The sequence below is a fragment of the Strix uralensis genome, chromosome 2 (assembly GCF_047716275.1).
Source record: "Strix uralensis isolate ZFMK-TIS-50842 chromosome 2, bStrUra1, whole genome shotgun sequence".
NCBI classification, from domain to species: domain Eukaryota; kingdom Metazoa; phylum Chordata; class Aves; order Strigiformes; family Strigidae; genus Strix; species Strix uralensis.
In genome coordinates, this window is record NC_133973.1 from 123,586,445 (window position 1) to 123,601,740 (window position 15,296).

General features: G+C 35.9%; 1 protein-coding gene across 1 annotated transcript in view; it reads right to left on the reverse strand.

Annotated features, from left to right (window-relative positions):
• Positions 1 to 334: 334 nt before the first annotated feature.
• The window catches only part of CEP126 (centrosomal protein 126), a 42,274-nt gene continuing 27,312 nt past the window's right edge, over positions 335 to 15,296 (reverse strand). The window contains exons 5-10 of the mRNA XM_074860793.1: positions 11,910 to 14,043; positions 7,182 to 7,306; positions 6,813 to 6,900; positions 6,144 to 6,347; positions 3,714 to 3,778; positions 335 to 1,907 (exon numbers count right to left, since the gene is read on the reverse strand). Of these exons, the coding sequence (XP_074716894.1) occupies positions 1,800 to 1,907; positions 3,714 to 3,778; positions 6,144 to 6,347; positions 6,813 to 6,900; positions 7,182 to 7,306; positions 11,910 to 14,043 (2,724 nt within the window). The 3' untranslated portion in view covers positions 335 to 1,799. The remainder of the gene's footprint in view (positions 1,908 to 3,713; positions 3,779 to 6,143; positions 6,348 to 6,812; positions 6,901 to 7,181; positions 7,307 to 11,909; positions 14,044 to 15,296) is intronic.

Consider the following 15,296-nt stretch of genomic DNA (forward strand, 5'->3'; position numbering starts at 1 on the left):
TATGAGGGGGAATAACAAAGCTTTAAAAATACTTTTGCAAAATAATTAATTGCTTCTTTTGCGAAGATGCATTCCATTTAGAGAAATGCCAGTGTCCCTCTGGGTGCATGTTCCTATGGTTGCACTGGTTCAGCACTGAGCCCCCTCCTGAAATACAACTCTCCTAAGCCCCCATACGCTTTAACAAAGACTAGTAGTAACACTTGTGTGGGATTCAGGCACATCTCTGGTGGAAATATGGTAGTACTTAAGTCCCCAGACAAACCCCACAATTCTTACTGTGTAGATATGAACAGAAAATCAGGCATCTAATAGGGAGTTATAAACCCAGAGATTTAGTAAATTGCTTTTATTGCTTCTTACAGCTAATTACCAGCCTAAATTTGTTGACCGATTCTGTGCATTGTATGTACCTTCTACAGCTTGTTTCAATGTTTATCTACTTTGTACTGAAACAGCAGAGGAAGAGTGAAGAGAGGAAGTTAAAAAGTTACCACTCCTTAGCAATTAACTAACTTCACAGATTTAGGTATCATGCTAGTTAACTAACAAAAGGCCTTTAATCAGAATTGACATAACAATGCAGACAGGTTTATCACCAGACACATCAAATCTGTTGACATGTTAATCGTCATGCCTCAGATGAATTTAAAACTGAGGGATCAATGTATAATTTGCCAATCCAAGACTGCCAAAACCAATCTGTCCCTCCAACATAACCACTTGCAAAGACAACTGCAAGTGCATCTAGCTCTGCAGAAAGACACTCAGACATGTTCTTAGACTATACATGCCCTTATGCAGAAAATACTAATATTTGGCTCCATCTGGGTATCTTAAAGACAGGAGTGGAGTCCTTGTCTCCAGGCCTGTTGTCCCCACTTAGCTTCCTTTTATGTAGAGATTTTGTAATATGGCTTAAAAAGGTCAAACCAATCAGGAAAACCAAAATCCAATTTTTGCGGATGAGTTAGCTGGGTGCTTATGGTTTTGTGTTTCTAGAATACTTGTTTTAGTCTAAAGCTGACACTGATGTAAAGAGGTTTCCTTACGTGCTTCAATGAAAGTGCATCTACATACCATTAGTAGTATATTTCCTTCCAAAGCACCTTTCTTTCCAATTTTCTGACAGGTTCAGCCTGGGGTTCTTTACAGAAGGAGCTGGGGAAGAATTCTTCTTTAAGTGCAAGTGTTGATAAAAGTTGTTGGGAAAATCTGGAGAACAGGAATCTCCAACAAATTCAGCAAGACCTGCAGGAGCACATGCTATGAGAAGTATGATGTTGGGAGCACAGTCAGTTTTAGAGTCATCAGGTGTGGCTCCTGAGTAAGGGCAACACACAGTCTGCAGTCATTTGCAATACAGCCATCAATATAAAGATAAAAGGTGAAACTGCATGTATTATTTACTGATAATCAAATCACGTTTATAACACATATTTTACAATTGTAGTAGAATCCATTAGCAAATCTTAAAAAACTTGAGAAATTATGAAAGTAGTTTACACATAATCTATGTAGCAAAACATTTGTTTTCCTTTCATTATTATGAAATTACGGGTACAGGAAATTTACGCAAACAATACAGACACTAAAAAATGTGAAGTATTTTCATTCTTTTAATAAAGTGCATAATAAAATAGACTTAATAAATTATCCTAAAAATGCTTACCAGTCAGTTGACATTGATTATTTGAATTACTGTTTTGTCTTTATTTTGTTGCTAATTTTATAGTGTCAGATAGTATACACATTACATATAAAGTACATAAAGCTGCAATAGCCTGGGTCATATGATGTCAGTATCTCCTGTACAATCGCAATTGATTGTTAGCTGAGGCATCCTGGTACTGCTGTGAGGCTATTGCAGTGTTCACCAAAGGGGAGGATATACGTTGCTGAACACTCTATAATAAAATGGAGAATATTGAGATATACATGTATATAAACAGAAATGTGATTATGCATAATATAACATACAAGAAAAATAATTTGATGATATCATGTGATCTGTTTTCCAGTATATAAACAGCTGTGCACCTTCATCTCGATTTAGAGGTTGGTATTACAGGGTACAATGTCATTCACACAAATTACTGAGTTTATTTGGATGTTGTGAAACTAGGAGAGCCAAAGCAGGTTGTTCTCTTGGTGAAGTAAAAATTTAAAATCCCACCACTTCTCATTGCAGAAGATTTGATGAAATCTTGGTCATCTATACCTTTTCTGCAGCTGGGAACTTATACGATAGTGGTTCACTCTTATCAAGAATTCCAAGCCAGTGCCAGAGATCTGAATGTATCCCTACAGCAAGACACCTGTTTAAATGCTTAAGTATATACTTGTAGGGAAAGAAGGGTCTTAAATGTCCATCAGAGAACTTACAGTTCCAGAGACTGGACAGCCTGAGTAATGTCTAGTGTTTATATCTTATTCGTGAAACAAAAATCTTGCAGATGAAGAATCAGTGGGAGAAAGCTTTGTCACAGACCAGCCAGCCAAGAACTCTGACTATTGAAAGCCAGGAAAATGCATTGGTGGGAGAAGAGCTTTTTTTTTTTTTTTTAAAGTAGGACAGGCTATGAAGAAAGCCCCAGAGAACACACAAGCTCAGAAATGCTTTAGTAAAACAGAGTTAGATCCAATAAAGGTACCTATGTTACACTAACTGCTGAAAAATATAAAATTTACAAGTTATTTAGCCATAAAGAATTAAATTGGTAAGACAGGAGGTAGAAGAGAGGAAGCTCAGGTTCCAAGTCACACCTACTACTAGGATTCACAAGAAGAGAGGTAATGATGTGCTCCCTGTTCTTTTCACAGTCCCACTTCAAAACCAGGCAATCATTTTTAATTTAGGAGCCTGGATACTTTCTGGGGTTTTTCAGTCTCAAGCTCAGTAAGTGGCAAAAGCTTTCTGAATAAAGAGTATTTTTCTCTAACATTTTTGGTAACAGTTTATCCAGTAAAGTATATGAAGTATGTGGAAGTATATAAAGTCTGTGAAGTATACAGTCATGTGTCTGTATTTTTCCCTCAGTACAAATATATAGTAAAGGAGGAGACTGATAATACAGAATTATAAATACTAACTCCTGCATTATAAACTGAACATTTGAAATGTGTATTTTGTACTTTGGACACTCATCTGCCTATTCAGTTCTTCATATTCCAGGTATCATAATTATTTTGTTTCAAACTGACAAGATTTAGAATATATGAAACAAAATACAAAACCTTATTGAAGAAAGATAATACCTATCACTTATAGAACACGGCATACCTGCAGGTCAGACTAAGAATTTATTGTATTACCAATTATTTTATGCACCACCATGCATCATTCCTCCCTTCCTCTCTATGTTATTAAGAAATACAAATTAATTATGACCAATATATAGTTCAAATGGACCCTACTAAATCACTATTCCTTAAAAGTTCTTGGAATTTCCTGGACTTTGGAAGTGTCTTCAGATTCCAAAAGGAAAATGAAGCCAGAGGGTGAGGCAGTCTGGTATAAACCATTAAAGCCTATTTACAGTACTATAAGGTTCATACGTGTATTTTTTTTTTACATAAATAGAAATCTGAAAATCTGGCAAGCCAGTTGAGCAGATTGATGTCAATGTTTTCGATTATATTTTTGCTATAAAATAAGCCATAAGGTCAGTTTGTAGGAATTAAAGCTGAACATGTTTAAGTTAAATACTTACTAAAGGGGTGGTTATCTGCAAAACATTTGAAGCAGATGGGTTTCTGGTAATGGCTTCTTGAACATCTAAAAATAACACATATCATAAATATTACATAAACTAAATACTACAGTGGAAATATGATTCACAGTCAAATATTCAACACAAACCTTCACGAAGATTGTGGAAATGTAGTTTAACAGCCCTGGTTTTTTTGCCCTTACCAACAGCTGCTGAAGTATATGCTATATCTGTATTTTTAAAGTTTGCAGCTAGATATTATTATCTGAACAAAAAAATTAGTGTCAACAAAGAAATCTAAAGCTAGAGAAAAGAGTGCCAGCTACTCTAGGCTGGCAACAAAAATTCCAGACTTGGATTGGTTAGTGACTGTTATTCATTAAAAAGACCACTATGAATGTACACTGTTTTAGTCACTTAATTTGGTCACATGTGAAAACTAAGCCAAAAAAAGGGGTTCAGAAAGGTCATGGTTTAAAAACATGTTTTTAAACTTGTTTTACAACACTTTACTTACTTACAGGTACATACTTACAGGTACTTATATGTCCCATAAGTCTACCTGTAAAATTTCCCAGTTTCTTATTACCAATTTTAATCTCCAAATAATTAGGCAAGCTAATTAAATTTCTAAGATACATATATATATGTATTAATTTTCACAGTTACTTCATTTGCAGTTAACTCCTATGATTCTTTCATATTCCTTATGTACTTTTTTTAGTTTTCATAGTTTTCCTTTTCACACTTTGCACACTTCAGCTTTCTTTCTCCCAGTTCTTTTGCTGCATTTACCTTTGCCTCTATTTCTTTGTCATTTCTTTGTTATTTATACAGCAATTTATTTTCTATTTTCTTGTATTTCGTTTTTCATATTTACTTTCTTAACCCGAGCACATCATACTAAAACTCCTCTCTGACAAAAGACAGAATTGTTCACGTCTATTTGCCCGGAAGCATGAGGTACAATATAATGAAATTTGGAACTGCTGTTTGATGGAAGCAGGAATTGTAGGATACAGCTGCAAAAAGTTTCTAAGTGGTTGCAAAGATCGTTTACTCTGTTGTTGCAGTTTACAGGAAACTGAAGCCTTTTTCCTCAAAGTCAAGAAATTTACCATTTGACGTAGAAACGTATGGGTAGTGTGCAGAAGCTTAATAAGCCTGGGTTTAGTTTGATTCCAGTCAATAAGAGGGTAACCTTGGGTATATGTGACCATGAAATGATGCAGTCCAGAAGGAAAAGTAGTGGAATTGTAAAATAAAATCAATGGACTTCAAGCAAGCAGACTCTTATAAACTCAAATAATTGGCATGTAAAATTTCATATGAAAAAAGTCTGAGGAACATGTAAAATTCAGGAGACTTGGCAGTTCCATAAACAGCAAAAATAACAAGCAGAAGTTATTCCAATGATATGGAAAGACAAGCAGTCCAGTGAAAAGACCACATGGACTAAGTCACAGGGTCCCCACTGATTTCAAATACAGGATGGAGCACACAAAATACAGAAACGATGTCAAACTAATGAGAATTTTTGTGAAAGACCTGTATGATCACATAGGTCAAAGCAAACACTAACCATTAGTTACAGTAGTAAAAGACCCAAGAAGTAAGTTTGTTCTACAAGTATGTTAGTTATAAAAGGACGACGAATGAAAGTGTTAGCTAACTAATCACTGGAGAGAAAAAATTATCAAGAACACGTAAATACTTTTCCCCCACATTCTTCAGCAAAATGGAAGCTGTGATTGGAGTGCTCATGTCAAAAATACCAGTATAAAGCAGGTAAGAAATCTGCCTGGCATAGAGAAAGAACAGGTTAGAGAACACTTAGGTAAATTTGACATTTTTAAAATAGTTGCATAAGTGATATTCACTTAAACATTCAGATTTGGTTGCAGCATTCTCACGACTCAGTATTTGTGATCTTTAAGAATTCATGGGGAAGACTAGAGGAAAGAAAATTAAAAGCCATTCATTATAAACGGTTACATTTGCAAAAATGTAGGATATATAAAGGGTAATTATTTGCAAAAATAATTGCAAATAAATTAAGATGAATAATCATTGGAACAGATTCTCAAGTGAGGCTGATACATCTCATACATCTTCAAAGAACAATTGTAACAAACGTGTTAGAAACAACAGCTACAGTTGGGCTGAGCCAGCTTCTGAAGGTGTCTAGTCACATTTTGAATTATTTTTTTGACCAAGACAAAGTCACCATTATTTTAAATTAATTTCATTGACTGTAAGAAAGGTTTCATGATTTTGATCTACCATTTGCTGCATTTAGTAAAGAATAATAATAATAAAAGAAAAATATTTATATCATAGGATTCATGTTTTTAATCCAAATTAATCCATGACAACAAAATATAGTTATTTAATCACTTGACGTAGGATCCTATTTATTCTCAAACTTACCTTGTAGCCTTTGATTGAGATGATCAAGAGACTGGAAAATCTTCTGTTCTTCTACTGAAAGTGCACTCATGCCTGGACATGGAGCCCTGTTAAGCGGTAAGGGCTGTCTGGCCAGTTGCACACTTTCCATAGCTGCCAGGATTTCATCCTTTGCAGTGGATGTATTTGCTAGCTTTTCTGCCATAAGAAACTGAACAGTGCTTTCTGAAATCGAAGAGATTACAGGGGTAACCTCAAATGAGAAGAGCTCATGACATTTAAATATACTTGCTTTCATGACTATAGGTCTGTGAAACACACAAAATTAACATTAAAAGATCAAAAAGGTGGCAAAGTCAGGAAGCATGATATGTTAGAAAATGACATAATTAAGATCACTAATGCATCTTACAATTGGCACCATATCATGTAGTTATGTATGATCCATACAGCTACAGTTAAATGCAAACAGGAATGGAATGAAACGAGTATATATTGTAATGTATTTATAAAACCATCAATGACACATGATGCTATATCTTACATTTCCATGAAAAAATTAGGTCTAGACAACTACTTTTTCTTACTTAGAATCGCTAATGCCAAAGACACAAGTGATGTTATACAGGGGATATATTAGGTCACTACTTTATGTATAAAAAAGAATTGAAATGGGATGTGTTACGATACCTTCATCAGACTTATAGGTGTTATTCATATTTTGTACTGGATCAAATGCAGATTGAACAGGACTCAGCGGGACAGTACATAATGAATTCTATCAAAAATATTATAAGAATATTTTAAGTGTAATTTAAGGCAACTATACTACTTTCTGAACATTTTTAAAAATTATTTCATATTACTAAATGTTTTCAAGTGCTAAAATACTAGTGTATATTAATACAGTGATGTATGCTGTTATTCTTTTCATTAGCAGTGACAGCAAGCTGACTGAATCAAAATAGCGTGACACTGAACAAATCTTTGATATTCCTGAAACTCTTTCCATTTTGAAGATAAATACGATTTTTATTTTATACAGTATTTAATATTTACCTGTGCATGATGAGTAGGTTTCCATCTTTTAGAGGCTACACTTTGTCTTCTGTGTTCTGAAAAAGCTCTGTGTTTATTTTCATGGTTGTCAAAAACCTGGTTTTGTCTTGCAACAGGAACAACACCTTAAATGACATGCATACAAAAATAAACCAAAAATGTGCAAAACCACAATAAAGATAGCTGTAGCAAAACTAATAATGGTGAGTAAATGTCTGTCCAAATTTAGACCTTTACCTTGTGTATGTTTACATCTGATCTCACTAAATGTATTTTCTTACAGTGAAAAGAGAGAAAGAGGCACTTCTAAGGCACATTTAATTTCATGATAGCATAGGACTATCCACAGATGTGGATTGTATGTGGACATTTATAAGCAGGCTAAGTGAAGTCCCACTTTGAATCCCAGATAACAAAGATGGTCTGTACAAACATACAAGGTGGTCTTACCAAGTAAGAGGGGGAATGAACAGTGAACTATGATATAACAAATGTCAAATAATGTGCCAAAAAGTAATGTTTTAGAAAATAAGTTGCATTTAGAGAATAATCCTAAAGTCCAGTTGTCCAACACAGTAAACGCCTGTTGCCAAGATGCTGTATCTTACATCTTAATAGATTCAACATTTGTTAAGATTACATAGCACTGCACAGAAAACGTGTAATAGCTCACACAGTTTATTTGATTCATAGAATCACATAATGGTAGAGGTGGGAAGGGACTTCTTGAGGCTATCTGGTCCAGCCCCCTGCACAAGCAGAGCTGGTTACCCAGGACCGTGTCTGGATGGCTTTTGAGTATCTCCAAGGGTGGAGATGCCACAAAGTCTCTGGGCGACTTGTGCCAGTGCTCTGTCACCCTCACAGTAAAAAAAAAAGTGTTTCCTGATGTTCAGAGGGAACCTCCTGTGTTTCACTTTGTGTCCAGTGCCTCTAGTCCTTTCAGTGGGCACCACTGAAAAGAGCCTGGCTCCCTCCTATTTGCACCTTCCTTCCAGGTATTTATAGACATTGATAAGATCCCCCTGAGCCTTCTCTTCCTCACGCTGAACAGTCCCAGCTCTGTCAGACTTTTCTCCTAGGACAGATGTTCCAGTCCCTTCATCATCTTCACAGCCCATCATTGGACTCTCTCCAGTCTGTGCATGTCTCTTGTACTGAGGAGCCCAGAACTGAACACAGTCCTCCAGGTGTGGCCTCACAGGTGTGATTCGAATGCAAAGTCCTGGTTTAAAACCTTAGTTCTGCAGCTTGGGATTTTGTAGTTTTTATTTTTTATTTTTTACTAATTTATACATCTGTATACTAATTTTAATGACAGTACTGCTGTATAGTATTTTCCCTCAGCTAGAAAGGCCTAACCTAGACACTGTACCTCAAATTTATCTCAGTTTTGTCTGGTGTAATAATACATTTTCAAAATTAAAGCATCAAGTTTCAAAATTAAAATTGAGTTCTTAATTAAACATTCATGCATCAAACTGGAGATGCAAATCAGCATTTTCATGTCCAAGTCAGGAATCTACACATCCAAGAAGATACTGTATTCTCATCTGTAAACACAGTTACTTGATTTGTAAATGCAGTTACTTGATTTATACATTTGCAGCAAAAGAAAACAATTCATTGATCCTAGAAGCAGATTTGAAACTAGTCATCTGGCTGCTGCCATCAACAGTAACATGAGACACTTTAGCTTTAAAAGGCTGCCATTTAGTTATATGTGAATTACTGTGATGTGACACGTGGTGCTGAATAGCACCTGAAAAGAAAAGGAAATGTGATCATGTTATATTAAATACAGGGGAAAATTTAAAAAGAAGCAGAGAAGAAACCCCTTGTTATATTAGTAATCACATAATGTTTTTCTGAAAAATAAAATCCAAAGTTGCTCTATTGATATGCATTGGCACTTAATTAGTCTAGCAAGTCATGCTACATCTATGCCAAGGAAAAGACTCCTTTGAAAAACATAACACAGAAGTATACTAAGCAATAGTATCTTTAAGGGCATGAGATACTGGGCAGTCTACCCCTGTTTAACTATAAGCATGTGAATTAGTTCCGTATTTGTCGCAGGCTTAAATGTTAAACATATTTTTAAAGCATTTTACTGACTGAACACCAAAGGACTTAAATCTAATAAAATAATTAAAAAATAAATAACAAATTCTAATAACAAATTAAAAAATAAATATTTCTAATATCCAGCTACAGTATAATATGTGTCAGCCAGAAGATATACTTGAAGCCTGGAAGCCCAATTAAAGGAAGATCCTCATGGATAACAATTTTATTTATTCATCTTGTTCTCACTTATTCTTTCTGTATATTTGGCCAAGCTTTGCAACTGATCACATTTTCGAGTGTCCTTACAGACCTCACTGAACTCTGTAATAGAGCCACAGCAGATATTTTACTCAAGGTATTTTACTCAGTATTCAGTCTCTCATAGCAAGCACTTCAGGACAAAGACGTGGTGATCTATGTGCATTTGCAGGCAATCGAACAAATAATAGCAAGTCATTAAGAGTTATCTAGAGTATTTAAAATAAAGAAGACTTTTAAACACAAAATCTAAGCAGATACTGACAGAGGGCCACCCAACCAAATTTTAAAAAGAGGTTACTCAGCTCCTCCTCTAAAAAAGCTGGAGCTATGTGACACTGGGGATGTAGCATGTAGGAAGTTGCAGTGAAGACAGTATTAGTAGCGCACACAACTCTGACCCAGTACATTTTCTGATTCATTGACTTGATGTGCAAATAAGGACAAGAGACAAGTAACTCTGCTGGAGGCAAGGCATGGTAATGCAAGACTTCATTCATTTCCAATGTAAAATCAAATAGGTTAACTTAAGTCACACATATCTTAAGCTCATCTGTTTGACTTCGAACTGGAATGGACAGCTGATAACATTTCTCATTTCCCACCCCTGCTTTAGGCCAAGAATATTCATCTACATCTGATCTTACACAACAGAGCTGTTCTGAATCACTCCACAGTTAAAACTATGTATTAGTAGATAAAACTAGAAGTTTAGTTTTTTTAAGTTACGGGAATTACGTATTTTGCTAGACAGTATCTTTGAGCTGCACGTCCAGTCCTCAGGGTGATCCCAGCAGGTGAAGCAGTTTGTACCTGAAGCAGGGTCTACAGCTTCAGGAGCTCTGCGTCCAGCTGCAACCCTCAGCAGGAAGCAAACCAGCACACAACATACAAATTATAAGCATGAGGATGCCATCAGTGCCCAAAGCACAGAATATAGCTAGGCTGAAACAGGGCAAATCAAAAAGCTTGAAAGCTATTTTGAAATGTGAAAACTAGGAGATTAAAGTTTATTCTCCCTGATACAAGGAAATATGATCATCTGCTTTGCAATTTATTTACTTATAGCAACTTATAGCAATTTATAATGATTTCTGCTTTAATGCTTAATAATCCTGCTTGCCCTGACTGTTCTGTGGAAACTTACCAAAGACTACTGTGTTCATCAAAACAAAGCAGTTTTCTGTGGAAACTTACCAAGAACTACAATGTTCGGCAAAAATAAGAGACACGTCCTTGGAAAGCAGATGGGTTCTATCAAGTTTAGTCTTTGTAGTGTATAGATAGTCATATATGGGTGGTAGAATCTAATATACTGGTGCTTTTAGATAAGATAGAGGTGGTAAACCAGCTGGAACCACTCTTGTTGTTCAAGAAATTGGCTAAGAGAATCTGCGCATGCTCCGAGGAAAAGTACAAGGTGAGGAGGACTGTGAGCCTTCCTCCAAAAGACCCCTGAAGACGACCACCAGGAGGCAATGCGCAGGCGCAAAGAGAACATAAACTGCTGACACCAGCCTTTTGAACTAACCCAGCCTTACTTATGCATATGTATGTTTGTGTTATGCAATCCAATGAATATGTATATCCACACTCTATAAGTTTCTGGTAAAATGTGCTGTTGGGGTGCAAGCTTTGTGGAGAAATCCCCTTGCACCCCGGTGCTGGAGTAAACATGTCTGCTTTATAACTCTGAGTTGTAGAGTCTGTTTCCGTGAATCATCCCAAAATTTCTTATGTATCTTTCCTCTATCTTACCAACCAATCTCTGCATCATATTGTTCCCAAGGTTAATTTTTAACAAAATGAAGGATTAGTCCTCAAATTTCTTCAAATTCTTTGTAAATCGACATACTTTGCAGCACAGGAAAATTTGTCTGGTAGAAGCTCTTTAACTTACATTTAATTTTTTTGAGCATTAATGTATTACTGGGACTAAAACTTAAAAAATTTAGGCATTTACAGTGTCATCATTTTAAAAACATGGTAGATCTACATTTCTTTCACTCTCAGGTGGCAGTGACTGTTGGACAACAAGCTATGAGTCCCAGTTACCTTGTAAAACTTGCTCATATAAACTTAGTCACTTCCTCCTATATCATTACTTAGTCCACCTGTCACATTTGCTCATTAGTCAGGAATATAATCTCAGGGAAAATACTTCCTTTTCATTGAATACTGTAGAGAGCTATTAAAGATGCAGATGGACGTTTGAGAGGCCTCTGGGCACCACTAGAATAGAAATGACAATGACAAATGGTGAAAACTTGTTAAAACTGGCTGTATTGTGTGAATGGATGAAAGGCTGGATGTTTTAACTGAAAACAAATTTCTGATGTAATTGAAAAAGACTTTCATCTGAACATCCCCCCAGCCCAACCCCAGAAACATGACTCTTACCAGCAGCAGAGTCTTGAGGAGCTCGGGCAGTATGTGCTCCTTGCCAGGAGGTACTTGTTTTTCCAGCTGCTGGGGTATGATGGAGATATAATCCATTTTCTGCATTAACAGGTCTTCTTTCAGTGCAGGTCACTGAACAATCTTGACAGGCGCTTGTCTGAACACTAGATACAGAACAAGTATTTTTTGCCCAAGGTTTGTATTTGGCCATGCTGCAGCCAGGTGTAGATATTGCAGTGGCCAAGTCAGAACGACAAGTAATACTCTCACTGCTTTCTGTACCGTTTCTATTTAAAACCCGATCTGCTAACACAACATGCCTTTCAATTAAATCATTCCTGCTTGTAGTGGTAGCTTGAAGACGTGAAGGCGGCAGTGGCTGACACCCAGGGCTGGCTGTGTTTCTGACACTTCTGTTTCCCAGCAGAGGTGCGGATGGTGGGTGAGGTGCTAGCAATTTCCCTGGAGCTTTTCGAATTTTGTAGGCTTCAGCGGCTGACTGCGGTTGGATTATAGTGCCTGTTCTCTTCTTGGGCATAAAACTTGACTGGGCTCTTACAGATGTTGTTCTTCCAGTTATTTTTGACTTACTTTTGAGTTGATTACCTTCATTAATTTTAGAATTATTACTACATACTGGGGGTTTACTTTCTTCATCTTTTGGTAACGTCCAAGCTTTTTTAGCAGAAAAGGATCCAGTAGACATAAATATATTCAGAGACGTGCATTCTTTATTTGATTCTTCAGAGTTAACATTTGGTTTTGATATATGAAAGTTTTCCTGATGATTTTTTATGAACATGGGGTTTGAAGGTTGAGCAACAATACTTAAATTAGTCTTAGGAGCATTATTTGTAGTTTGAACATATTGCAGCTGTGCAGAAGATATTTTAGTGGTGTTTTTTTCATAGCATTTTTCATTATTTTCTATTATTATCTGGTTAATTTGATCACACCATGTTAGGTTTCTATTGTATTTTTCATTTTCTGCAGTTTTCTTTTTTATTTTTGCCAGTTCTAAACTGTCTCTGATAGAAGACATGGGTCGAGTTCCAAAACTGATCCCGTGGTTCAAAACCACAGCTTTGACATGACTGGGTTCATATTTAGAATCCTTCTTTAAGATACTTCTGAATAACTTAGCTCTTTTTCTTTCAAGAATATTGTTTTTCAGGGTTTTGTGCTGGGCAGGAAGGCCAGAATTGAACTCTGTATCAGACACCAGTGACATAGTTTCAACCATATTTCCCTTTTCTTCCTCATTGTTATTCTGTTGCTTGACTTCGCACAGAACTGAGGCATTTGGTATGTCCTGAAATAAAGATGATCCTGGATTAATGTCATCAATACATTTAATATTTTCTTCTTTTGTTTCAGTCATTTTTCCTGATTTTTTTTTTAAAAACTTTGTACAGATGTTTTTGTCCTTTGGTAATGTATCAGCTGTGCTGGGAATGACAGTGGAACATCCCTGATTAGGAAATAAGATTATAGATGTTGCAATAGGTTGACTGGAGGTTTGCACAGATATAGTTCTTTTTTGTGGGGTCATTTTAAAACTCTGATCTTGCATCAGATCCTGATCTCTTTCTCCTGGAACAGAATCAGGGCTGGCCCAAGCTTTGCTAGGACTGAAAACAGGATGACCAGTGGCTAATGTGCTAGACATTCCAGAAGCAGGCTTGCTTCTTTCTTCTTTTATATTTTTCAGAAAACTAAATGTATTACTTACAGAGTTTTCTTGCTTACTAGAGGTAGAGAACTCTGCGTTTTTTCTTCCAGATCTGTGAGAAGCAGATGATTCCTCTTCTGAATTGTTTACATGTTCAGCAGGAGTTAGAACATTATGTTTAGCTAAAAGATCATGAATAGGTAAATTGTGGTAGTATTGCAAATCTACATTTCTCAGACAATTATTTAGATGCATATTTTTAGAAGTACTTTGAGCTGTATAAAGCAAACCATTATTTCTAGTCTGTGATGTTTCTGGATTGTACAGGACACAGTCACACTGTGTAGTCAAAGATGATTCACTTGGTGTTGTGTAATTTCCATTTTGTTCTCCAGCCTCAAGACTGTCAAGGCTTGACAGGCTTTCTGAATCATCTGTTTTCTTGACTTCTTGATGAAAATTCTGAAATACAGGCATAAAAGCAGGCTATTGCATTTATCAAAAATGGTTTTTTTGCTGATACTAATTTTTCATTAATGAGAGCTTCAGTTAAAATACAATCAATACGGAGCCTGGTGTTTTTATGAATCAGCATCACAGCACCATAACCGTTTCCATCAGGTCAAAATTTACCTGTGTTCAATTGCAAAAGAAAATGATGTAGTTTGTGTATGAAATTCAGAGGAAAAAGCTGCATAGTTCAACAAATTTAATCTTAAATTTTATATAAATTCTACAGTATCAAAAAACGAACAAGGTTTGTCTAAACAACGCTACTGTTTCTGGATTGCCCTATGACACAGGATGGTTTTTGTGCTCTAACATGTAAGGGAGTTTACAAAATGAAAGAGAATACATGAAAATGCAGATTTGACAGTGGATCTGCCCTAAGCTGGAATTTTCCATAATACTAGACTGAATATTTTCAGACAAAGTGCCACAAGTGATGAGGATTTAAACCTTGTCATGGCAAACACAGAAAACATCTCTCAGATGTCCTAATCACAGTGATTAACACCTCCCCGCAGTGAAACCCCCTCTTCTCATCTTTCAGAAAGAAGAAACCATCATCTGATCTGTGAGGAGAGATCAGGTCTAAGGGCATATGGGAGTCCCATCCACACCCCCAACTTCTCCATCGTACTTTAATATAGTGATGAATAAGAGCAACTGGCACCATCTGAATCACCACTGGGACAACTTTATGTATGTACTATACAAGCATTTTCTTCACTATTACTTCTCCATCCAAACACTGAGATGGTTGAAAAGACATACTTTTTTAAGGCCAAGATTCCAAATACATGTAAACATAAAGGAAAATAAACATATCAACTGTTTTCACAATCTTATCTACTCTCTTTTGTGGAAGTGGAAGTTCGCTTCCATGCAACCGAGCAGTTAAGTGATGTTAAACCATATGCTGAAAAAACTTGGCATGAAAAACTAAAAGAAACTGCATTAGATATGCAATCTTATGCAATGAAGATTTTTTTTTTCATCAGTGACTTTAAATGGAAAACGTTTCAAGTAGCAAAATCTGTTAATCTAGGTAAGTGATTATATATCCCTAGGCAATTAAAATAGAATTAACATTTTGAAAATTTACCAAAGAATGCATAAAATTCATTAGTGAATAAGAATGTATTTTTATAGTAAACCTTTTTTTTATTCTAATAAAATTGTTATACCATAATACTGTATAGTTTATAGCT